The sequence below is a fragment of the Rhinolophus ferrumequinum genome, chromosome 6, assembly GCF_004115265.2.
Source record: "Rhinolophus ferrumequinum isolate MPI-CBG mRhiFer1 chromosome 6, mRhiFer1_v1.p, whole genome shotgun sequence".
Taxonomy (NCBI): domain Eukaryota; kingdom Metazoa; phylum Chordata; class Mammalia; order Chiroptera; family Rhinolophidae; genus Rhinolophus; species Rhinolophus ferrumequinum.
The window spans coordinates 80272400-80284279 of record NC_046289.1 but is presented as its reverse complement, the minus strand read 5'-3'; the positions used below and the strand labels follow the sequence as shown (position 1 = coordinate 80284279).

Below are 11880 nucleotides of genomic sequence, written 5' to 3'. Positions count from 1 at the left end.
ACACATGGATTATTTTCTTCCGTTACACTACTTTGTATGGATAGCAACACAGTCAGTGATGTCATCTTCTAAAGTGACAGACCCGAATGTATAGGCATATTGTGCCAACTGAGCCCAAATCAATGACCTGGGTAATGCAATCAGGGTAACACTATTATTCCTCATCGAAATCCTCCAAACCCACAGAAGAATAATGCTAATCTGATGCATGTTTGAGGAATACTTTATGTGGGAAAGAAAATCAAACCCTTGTTGAATTTTATTTACATTCTAATACGTATTTACAGGAAACACATCACAGAATTTAATATCATTATGTGCATCAGAATATGTCATTTTATTTTTGTATTAGTTGCAAGTTAAAAAGTTTATTAACAATCACACACTTTCTTGGATAAGAATATTTTTAGCGAGGATGTTTGCTAAACGATTGATCTCTAAATGTGTATTCACATAGCATACCAATAACCTTTCCACAACTGCAGGATCAGAATGATTTATTGCATTCCTGATAGAAGAGGCAGCGTTGTTTTATTGTCTGGGGTAAGGAAATGTTTGAAAGATTTATAGCTTTTAGTTCCTTCTTATATTTTGTTATTCAATTGATTCATTCTATTTACCTATCTTCATAATGGGCGTAATATGGACTTAAGCAAATTTAAAAATTGGCAACGCCTGGAAACTTAAGATTCTGAGCTGAAAAATGTTTCTTTAAAAGGTGTGTAGGCAAGAGATCCAACAAGTCTTTTAATTCGTTTAAAAACAAACACTGATCACCTTCTACACAGTTGGGTAGGTCCTGTGTAGTGGTTAGCACGTTGAAGACTACAGCCGGGTCACCCGAAAGCCAGGCAGAAGCTCCGCCCACACGGGGGCGGGGCCACGGGCTATCCGGACGTCCCTCCGCCGAGCCACGCTCCATCTTTCCTGCGCACAGCCTGAACCCGTCGGATCGACGCGCAGACTGGAGCCATGGCTGAGAGCGGCCGGACACCTCAGGCCCGGGCGATCCTGCAGCAATGCCTGCGCGCCCGGCTGCAAGTACGCCCCGCCGAGGGCGACGCCACGGCCCAGTGGGTGGAGGTAACGTCGGCCCCGCAGCTCCCGTTATCCTCCGGCGTGCAGGGGCGTTCGTTCTGCCTTATCTCGCTGACTTGTCCCCCCGCCCCCGAGTCCTCCTGCGAGCCGGCCACGTGGCACCTAGCACGTGCTGTGGGCGGCGCGGGACTTCCGGCCAACCCGCCCAACGCTGTCCGCAGTAGCCTGCCGGGCTTCTCCTGCGCTCCTCCTGCAGCGCGGTGCCCAGCTCCTTCCTCGAACTTACTCCTCCAGAGGAAGAGCATGCCCCATGTTTAGGACCGCGGGAATTTGAACATCCTCTCACCAGCTGCCTGTCTGCGCTCGGTGTACTTTAGACCTGATTGCGCCAAGACCTCTTGCTTCCAGAGCAAAGGCATTGCCACGCCCTTCGCATTGCCGTGCTGGAATAGTTCGAGCCTGTAGATTAGATTTGTTGCAAACATTTAAGATCTGTTTTGATTGTTGTAAACATTCAAGATTTGGTTTGACTTGAGCTCCAGCTCCCTCGATTTCCCAGTTACATTGACTGCAGCTAGGTCTTAATATAGAAATGAGATTTTCCACGAAACAATTCATTTTCTCAAGGAACTTTAAAAATTTGACTTATCTCCAAATGGAAATACAGGCCAATGCTTTTATAATAACGTCTTGTTATCAAACACATTTCCTCCAAAGAATTTAAAACATTTACACCAATATGATTTCCTTCTTGCATATTTGCCTTTTTAAGACAGCCTGCCCCCAATCAATGCAAAAACAAAATGCTCTGTGAGGCTCCTGACTTATTTTTGGACTAAGATGAAGAAAAAAGCTAGTTCATAAGACTTTTGGAGGTACTCAGGAACTTTTAATGTAGAAGCACCTCATTCACTCATCTTACCTACTCTGTTTGGTCCCAAGTCTAGCATTCCTTAACACAATCATAGTATTTTACGTGCTACCCATAAACTAGGATATGTGGATGATTCTCCTTAAATCAGAATGTGGTATCCTCTGCTAACTTAGAAATATTTATAACCATAAACGTTCCTATATTTCCCCCTTCCTATTTCTTTCTCAAAAATCCATATTTCTTTATTTTTGTTAAAGCCTTTTTTTGAGGTCTTGATTTCTCTACATATTTTGAAATTTTATTCTTTTTATATTTGCAATCTTATCCAGAAAATTTCCTATTTTTATAGTTGCCTCGTGGGACTATAAATCTCAAACTATTAATCATTTAGGTTTCTTCCCACGCTTCTTTATCTTCTTATATTCTTCATGTCACATCTCCTTATGCAAAATCACAGATATTGTATTGCAGACTTCCAAACTATCATTCTGTTTTTATAAACTTTAAAAGGTATTTCAAAGCTTTCCCTCCCACTCCCACAGAAGGTTAAATTAGTATAAAGAGATAATTAAAAAGTAAATTCTTTCTGTTTCTCAAGCATTCTCTTCCCTATTATTAAAATTTCTAATTTTTTGAAAACATTGTTTTAATTGTCAAAAGATTTGAAGGTTACTTTGTATTTTCTTAGTTTCATTCATTTAGAGCTTTGCTGTCACAGGCTAATGTTTTTCTTCTTGAACTTTTTAAAGTTATTGTGAGAATTATCTGTACTTTCCTACATGTTTGAAGTGTTTTGTAGCAAAAGAAGCTACAACAGAAGTGATTCTGACTTGAAGAGGGGAATGTGTAGGTCACAACTTAAGATCTATTATTGGAATAAACTAGAAGAAAATACCTTGATGAGATAGTGTGATGAGTGTAAAGAACAGGTGTCTATTTCTGCAAATAGCTACTTAATTATGACATTGCAAGTGTCCAAATCTGAATATGCTTGGGATCTTGGCTTGTGCTGAAATAATCCCAGGAGAGACCTGTGAGAATGGTAAAGATAGCTGTCTTTCAACCTGCCAGCCCCTTATTATGAGTATGCATTGGAGGCCTTTGCTTGTTCCAAAAGCACAATTGCACTTTTTAAAAACTACTTATTTTCTAGGTAAATCAGGTGTGAGTGCAGAGCTGCAGTTACATTTACGTAGAAGACAATTTAGGTAACACATCGATTCTGTAAGATACAATTGAAGTTAAATGCACCCAACAGATAAATTGAGTTCCTATTATGTACAAAACAGTCTGTAAAGTGCTTTGGGAGTGAAAGTGTAAAATGAATTTGCTCTAGCCCTTAAGTTTATTTTTACTTACCCATTTAATAAACTATTATATAATTCTTACTTTGAACCAGGCACTGTTTTAAGCACCTTACAAATATTAACTCATTTAATCTTCATAATAGCTCTTGGACTCAACAGAGTGAATCTGCAAAATAAAAAATTTAATGACTCACTCAGCAGTAAATCATACTCATTTATCAATTGTCTCTTTTCCATATAGTCTCTATCTTATAAGAACTAATAAAGAAATATCCAAGTCATTATATACAATAAATAAGCTTATAGTCCTGGTGACAATCCCATGATGTAGAACTTAGCATCATAAATGTAATTTCCAAAGCCTAATCACTATGTTTATTTAAAGCATTAACAATAACAAGAAATAATTGGACAGTTTCTTGGAGTTTATTGAAGTAGAATCAGGCCCTTATTTTCATGATCTGCAAGTAAATGGATAAGGAGGAATAAAGAGTGATGATGTCAAAGGATACACCAGTCACACTGTTGCTTATCCATCAGCCATATAAGATATAATATGAATTCATTTGGTGTGGAATAAATGGAGTCCTGCAAACTAAATGTTTCTAAGTCTGTCAGCCTTACCTAGGGGAAAGGAGGCTAGTTGATAGTCCCAATATTTTTGTATTAGAAGTAAATATTTGAAGGTAAAACTTACGGTCTTCACTGCTTTTGGCTGTATTTGAAACTTAATTTTTGAAAGAAATGATAAGTGAGGTGATTGAAATTGAAAATGATTTTGCGTATGACGTAAATCAGTACTGTAAATCAATATTGTAAAAATTTAATTCTCCTCTTTTGCATTCAACCTCTATAACAGCTGTGAAATGTTATTCACTTACTCTATATAGAAGTTCCTGTCTAATCTGAGCTTGCTGTGGTGATTTATCATAGGTTCAGAGAGGATTAGTGATCTACGTGTGCTTTTTCAAGGGAGCTGATCAAGACCTTCTTCCCAGAATGGGTATGTGTTTGATGTTTCTTTTTTAAGAGTGAGAATGTATAGCAACACATAGATGAATTTCCAGGAGGTGCAAAAGGCACAATCTTAAATTGTACTGGTGTGCATGTTGTAAATGACTTAACTCTGTGTACTATTGTGGGTTTTAGCGATTTGCCTATTCCAAAGTTTAAAGTAGGAAAGTATGGTGGAATTCTTTTAAAACATCTGCAGCACTTTAGATGGCTTATAGAATGGTTTAGAAGAGGATATACACACATACAACACACTGATATTCAGCCAGGGATACAGAAACTTGTTGGAAGCAGGGTGGCCACATAGGGAGAAACAGATGCTGTATTTCTTAATATAGTTTTCTTACCTCCCAGAGACCCTAATGGACATGTAGGTGACGCTATGTGTGTACAAAATGTGGGTCCCTTCAAATCTGGGCAGCTCAGGTTTGCATTATTATTATGGAAGAATTTACATTAACCATTTATGCATTTCTTTGTAGGAAATGTGTATAAATATAAGGTTCAACTGATTCTTGAACCAAGCTCAGTGTCATCACATCTACACCTCTTCCAGGGGCAGAGAAAGCAGAGTCAATGTTCAGGCATCTCTGAACAATACTTTACCTGCCTGCAGCTTTCCAGTATCCAGGATAGTCCAGAGGACTGCACATTCTTTCTGATAATTACATAGGTTCAGATATACCAAATCAAATCATATACTATCTCAAGACAGTATATGATATAATGGTTATGTCCAAAAAAAAAAAAAAATGCCTGAAATAATGGAGCCATCCCGAAGATTGGAGACAGGTTATATTCTCTTTATTAGTAAAGGACAGCATCTATTAGTTCGATTAATGTGAAATATAAATTACACAGATGGGTAATTGAAGCATGCAGAAGTTAACCTAGAAGAGCTTCAAGTAGTGGAACTCACGAGTGAATAGCCCAGTGAGGAACAGCTTGGACAGAAGACTCCTAGAGGGAATTTTATGCTGAGACATCAAACATGTTTGACAACTTGTCAGAGGGTGAAAACTAGACTTAAGAAAGGGCCTACAATAGCTGAGGATGGAAAGCCAGTAACTAATGGTTTAAAATTTGAATTTGGAGGATAATAGGGAACTTTGAAGGGTTTAAAGAGAACATGAAATGAGGGCTGCTATTATAGAGGATGATTTCCCAGGACCTAATGCGTGGGTACTGGACATTCTGTCCATTTTCCTGAGTTAATTCTTTATTAACCATAAAAAAATAGAAGTCTTCAATAACAGGAAGAGAATTTTTGTCATTGTGACTTAAGACTATCTTCCTAAAGTTGTTTCATATATTTTTAAATGGATCTTAATCATAATAAGATGAAACGAACCACCCACATCCAAGCTGCATTTCGTTATAGTAATTAAGTCCTGTGTGCTTCCATATGTCTTCCTGACTTCACATTGAAGACATGCGTAAGATGGTGGTAAATTGAAAACACTGAGGAGGTCCGCCTTAACTCTGTTAGTGGATAATCTAACACGAAGCTTGATGTGTCATGATTCTCAGTAAAGAACTATGACTCTAGGGGTGTCCGGTTAGCTCAGTTGCTTAGAGCTTGATGCTCGTAACACCAAGGTTGCTGGTTCAATCCCCATGAGCTGTGCCCTCCACAACTAGATTGAAACGATTTGGAGCTGATGGGTCCTGGAAAAACACACTTAAAATAAATAAAAGGTTTTTAAAAAAAATTTTTTTTAATTGTGACTCTAAGAATCACATTCTGCTGTTGTGAGTTACAAGCAAAATAAATCCATCTATTACTGATAACATTAGTTTGGACTTCCTTCTATTCCAGGAGGCAAAGTAAGCCAGTGTGATGGGATTCTCTTAAACCCTACCTGTATTTATTACATGGATTCAGATCTTCCCAATCAAATCATGTCCCCTTGTGAACATAACAGCCAATTATATCCATAAAATCTGAAATAGTATGGGTAACATAGAGATGTGCAGAATCTTCCTCAATTCATCTTCAGTATAATTGGACTGAGATCCAGGGACCTGTCAAAGCTTAACTTCCGGTATACATCACTAGAGGTACTTGATTGATAACCTGTCTTAGGATCTTTGAGTTTCTAGCATGCCATTAATTCATTATCTCATTTTAACTCTACTTACATTTGTATTTATATTATGTTTAATTCTACATACTGAGATTTGTATACCAACAGCATTAAGTGAATTCTCAGTTATAGCCAGTAGAGGGAGGTGTGCTTGGAAGTATAAATTGTACTTAACCTCTGGCCTATTATTCCAAAATTGCCTCCTTGGTCTGTTACTTGCGTGAGGCCTGGATAGCTACATAGTGACTTCCATTGGAGTGAAGTGCTCTAGACAGTTAGTTTCCTTAGAAGCAACCAATAAGGACTGCTGGCTAGAGCAAAGTCCTATTTGTAATAGAGAATATTAGAGGTATTAGTTAAGTGAAAATTGGTAGTGTTTAATGTATAGCTTAGGAATTCATTTGGGTGTTCACAGTGGAGGTTTTTTACCAGGTTAATTCTGTGATTTGTAGAGTGGAACAACCATTCTGAATCCTTACTAATGTTTACTACAGATCCTGTAATAATTGAAACCATTGACTACCCCTGACTACCCCACCAGAAAGCATACCTTTTCAAGCCAAATTTTTGGGCAGTAGTGTGAGGTTTATATAGTTTCTTTTACCATTTGCCCTCTCAGGACTATGTTTACAAGCAGAAGTTATTTATACCCTTTATGGAGGTAGAGAGACCCTAAGGCTATTTATATTAGGCATTACTTCTGTTTATTGTTTTGAAAATGGCTAAAGTTGAGATGTAAAGGTTTTCTAAGTTTACATTTTTAGTTAACATAGCTATTTATGATTATTTTGATATTTATTAGCTATAAGAATATAATTTCATAAGTGCCATAGAAATAATACCACATCTTCTTGTATGTATATGAAGATAAGGCTAGTAACTCTAAACTTTTTAATTTACTTTTTAAGTTGTAACAATAAGTTTCTGATAATTCTTGCTTTCACCTTTACTCTTCTCCCCTAGGTTAGATTTGTAACGTTATTAGTCCGTATTTATAGTGCCTTTGAAGTTGTGAAATTGTAAAATCAGCCGGTTTATAAGGGGAATGACCCCAGAACCTTTGTCTTAGCTTAGAACTCTGGGCAACTAAGTTTAAAATACAATACATGCACTAAGATTTTTATTTAATACTCTTTCTTATAAAGCAGAATTTGGTGTGAGGAAGATTTATCATGGTCTTTTTCTAATGAGATTTTCTCATGAAATATAAAAAGGAACAAGAAGGCAAAGTCTTCTCATGTAGCCCCTGGGACAACAATATTTTGAGGTTTCAATATAAGTTAATTTAGGCCTTTCTGGATGAACTTAATTGTTAGATCTTACCTGCCAAGTCACATTTAAATCATGGCTGTTTTCTGCATGAAGTTTGCCTTGTTTTTCATGTTTAGATAATTTAGCTTAGTAAACGGTTTAAAATCTAAACAGAGACTTTGGGTGAAAAGCCTGAGCTGACAAACTGGGTTTTGAATATAAGATTTGCTGACTAGAAAATTGTTGGTTTTCTTCATTTTTTTCCTTTGTTTTTCACTTCAAAATATTTTCTCTTTCTTCCCCACCCAGTTAATACGTTGTTAAATGTGAAATTAAGTGAAACAGAAAATGGCAAGCACGTCTCTATATTGGATCTACCTGGCAACATTCTTATCATCCCTCAAGCCACTCTTGGGGGGAAAGTAAAAGGAAGAAATATGCAGTATCACTCTAACTCTGGCAAAGAAGAAGGGTTAGAACTTTATTCCCAATTTGTGACTCTGTGTGAAAAACAATTAGCTGCTAATGACAAGTGTGCCGAAGCTGGGGTCGTGGTTGAACATGGCACTTACGGGAACCGGCAGGTGTTAAAGCTGGATACCAATGGACCGTACACACACCTCATTGAGTTTTGAAAATTAAAAGTTAGTTTCTGCAGTTGTTTTGTGGTATTAAATGATCTGATCTGTAATTAGATTTTCTTCCCCTTCTTGAACACACTAATCTGCAGCATTTTCAGACAAGGAAATCCTGAGTCCCATCCATAACTCTGCAGCCTACTAATTGGATGATTTTGCCAAGCAGGTAAACTCTAGATCTCAGTCATCTCTCATTCTGCTTTCCCCTACACTTTGGCTCGAAATTTTGAAAATTGCTTTCTATTCACTTTATGGTCATTGTGGAAATGTTCTTAGGGAGCTGTATTTAAATATTTTACAATAAGTTTTGTACAATCAAAAAAAATATATTTCTTACACCTTCAAATGTATGTAGTATGTAATAAAAATAACTGTTCGTATTAAAATTAGGTAAAATCCAGCACAAACCAATTATAATTTTGTCAGTTTTGTTTTACTATTTGTCTTCTATATTTTGAATGAAAGAATATGCAATGTACTATTCTATTTAATGTCTATGAAAATGTAACATATAAATGTTATTGGGCATTATAATATTACTTTCCAGGGATATCCATATGCTTTAGAATATGTTAAGAGTCTTTAGTTGAGATAGGAACAAGGTATGGGGGATTAAAAGATGTTTTTATTTAACATACCAATGGGTTAATATTGTTTCTCATTTTTGTACCAAACAATGTACGTTTCATTTTTTATCTTTGGTTTTTAAAAGTTACTGCTTCATGATATTAGTGTTAGTTCATAAATTTTTAGCAAGCTCCTTTCTTGTTGAATTAGATATTGCTATAAAAGGAAGAAAAAGGGAAACTTTCTATTGGAATTATTTGAAAAGAAGCTCATTTCCATGCTCTCTACTTAATGATTTTGAGCTAGTGCCATTTTTTTCTATTAGTGAATGTTTGTGTCCCCTCCCCCATTCATATGTTGCAGTTCCCCAGTGTGGTGGTATTTGGAGATGAGGCGTGTGGGAGGTAATTGGGGGTAATGAGGCTCTGAGAGTGAAGCCCTCATGATGGGATTAGTGTTCTCTGAAGAAGAGACACTGGAGAGCTTGCTTGCTCTCCTCCCATCATGTGAGGATGCAGTGAGAATAGGATGCAGTGAAAAGAGATGCATCTGCAAGCCAGGAAGAGAACCCTCACCAGAAACTGACCATGCTGGCACCTTGATCTTAAACTTCTAGCCTCCAGACTGTGAGAAAATAAATTTCTGTTTAAGCCACCCAGTATATGATTTTTTTGTTATGACAGCCCGAGCTGACTAAGAGAGCGACATAAGGTAGACAGCTAATCAGGTAGACTTTTCAAAGGCAAGAGGAGAATATGTAAGAAATTGGAACAATGCAATATATAGATGATGTATTATAGAAATGTACACTTGAAACCTGTATAATTTTACTAACCATTATCACCCCAATAAGTTAATACATAAATAGAATAAAGAAAATTGAAAGAATAAAGGAATCAATAAAAGGTAATATTCAGTTTTTCAAACTCTTCTGATATGATTTTAAAAGATATTTTAAAGAAAAAAGACCAAATGATATTTCTAATTACCAAAAAGATGAAGAAATTAAACAAATATCTTAAGTAGCTGCTGAAAATTCTTTATGTCTAATAACTTCTTCAGTTCTGTGTTCCTTAGATACTTTAAATTTTTATCACAAAAATAATCCTGTTTTCTCTATATTCTTCCTGTACTGTTCTATTTTGGAATAGAGAATCAATAACTGGCTTGGTAATGAGCTCTTCAGTCCTCAACTTTTGCTTTATTGATTCACAATACACTTATTGAAATGTAATGTTCATATACTTGCAAACTCCAATTTTCTCAAAACTTCTCCAAGGACGTATATATGTCTTTCAAAAAGATTATGTGTTTCCTGTTTTAAATCATTTTGATTTTGTGTGTAGGTGAAATGCTGACTCATAGCCCTAGATTGCTATTTTATAGTTCAGGCAATTCTTTAAAAAAAATTTGCTTGAGGTATTTGTGGAGAATAGCAGTTTCAACTACATGAAGGGTTATTAAGCAGAAGGTGACACCAACTTTGTTTCATTTCCAGGGAAGTTATCTAGCACAAGAGGGAAAAGGCAGGAGAAATGGTGGATATGGAAATAACTACACCTTGTTAAAACTGGTTAAAATGGTAAATTTTATTATGTATATGTTGCCACATTAAAATAAAATAAAGAATTAAAAAGATGTTGCCTTTCTATAGCTCTTCTGGTCCAAGGTACTCAAAGAACCTTCAATAAATATCTCATTTTATCTTCACAGTATATTTTGAGGATAGTGCTATGGGAAGTCAAACAATGCTTAGGTAATTTTCCCAAGATCACACAATAGGGAGGAATAATTTCAATCTTCCTGACTTTTCTTGTAATGAGAGTTGTTAAAATTGCAGTCAATCTTGATGAAGGCATAGCATCTCCCCAGTGTTGATCATTTAAGAAAAAGCAGCCAAGAAATTGAGTTATTTACTAAATTAGGTGGCAGTTATAAAAATAAGTCACAGGGATTTAATGTGCAGCATAGAAACTATAGTTAATGTGACAAATGGGTACTAGACTTACCGTGGTGATTACTTCGTAACGTAGATAAATGTCTAATTATATTGTACACCTGAAACTAATATTGTGTGCCAACTATAATTTAAAAATAAAGAAAAACATTTTTAAGTAAATTAGGTGGTGGTAGGGTCTCACCTAATGGAGCTGCTTATGTTTTTCTAAGATCCTAGAATTTTTTCAATCAGAATATCATTTGGTTGGTGCAAAAGTAATTGCGGTTGAAAAGGTTAAAAATAATTGCAAAAACCACAGTTACTTTTGCACCAACCTAATACTATTTTATTTGTCATTTAGAGACTTCATGGATTCAGTTATAGAAAAATACTTGTGTAAGACACAGACTACCAATGACTGCTTTTAATATCTTGAAGATACTCATACAAAGTAAAATCAAACAGACTTGTATGATTCCTTCACTAATTCAAGTCAAAAGAAAGCATGCCATTTATAAATAATATCTGTGTTGATGATTTATTGACTCCATAATGAAAGAAACTTATCAACTATAAGGATCAAATACTATAGAATCCTATGCCACTTGTTTTGGAGATTAAGAAGTCACATTGGTATTATAAGAGACATGCCAAAGTTTTACTATTTATGATTAATATTGTGGAGGACCTGATGTGTTGTGTTATACTTAAATTTATATTGACAAACCCACATGACAATGAAACTAACAGATCTAGAAGTGCCTTACCTATTAATTTATTGAAATAGACTAGTTTCTGAAGGAAGAACTACTAGAAAAGTAATATTTAAAAAAAAGTAATATTTTTATTCTGAAGCCGCACCTTGGTGATTAACTATTTTCATAATCCCTTAATTATTCTCCTTCCTCCTACTTCTCCTATCTCTAATTCTTTTTTGCAGACCATCTTCAAGATAATGTTCCTAGAACATTAACTTTCCCCACGATATTCCACTGTTGAGAAACTTACAACTTTTTTTATCTACAGGGCAAAGTCTAAACTTCTGAGGTTGGCATGAAAGTTCTCCATACTCCTTAGGAGTGAATAACATCATGCAAGGAGAACTGTGGAGGACCAAAGTCAGAATCTTGAGAAAACATAACGAAAGGGCAACATACGAGAGGCC

The 11880-nt window shown here is 35.9% G+C and overlaps 1 protein-coding gene across 1 annotated transcript; it reads left to right on the top strand.

Moving 5' to 3' along the window:
- Positions 1–880: 880 nt before the first annotated feature.
- Positions 881–10380, top strand: DTD2 (D-aminoacyl-tRNA deacylase 2). Its single transcript, XM_033106865.1, has 3 exons — positions 881–1083; positions 4153–4222; positions 7881–10380. Exons 1-3 carry the CDS (start codon positions 973–975, stop codon positions 8204–8206), a joined length of 507 nt encoding a protein of 168 aa, XP_032962756.1. The 5' UTR covers positions 881–972; the 3' UTR covers positions 8207–10380.
- The last annotated feature ends 1500 nt before the right edge of the window (positions 10381–11880 follow it).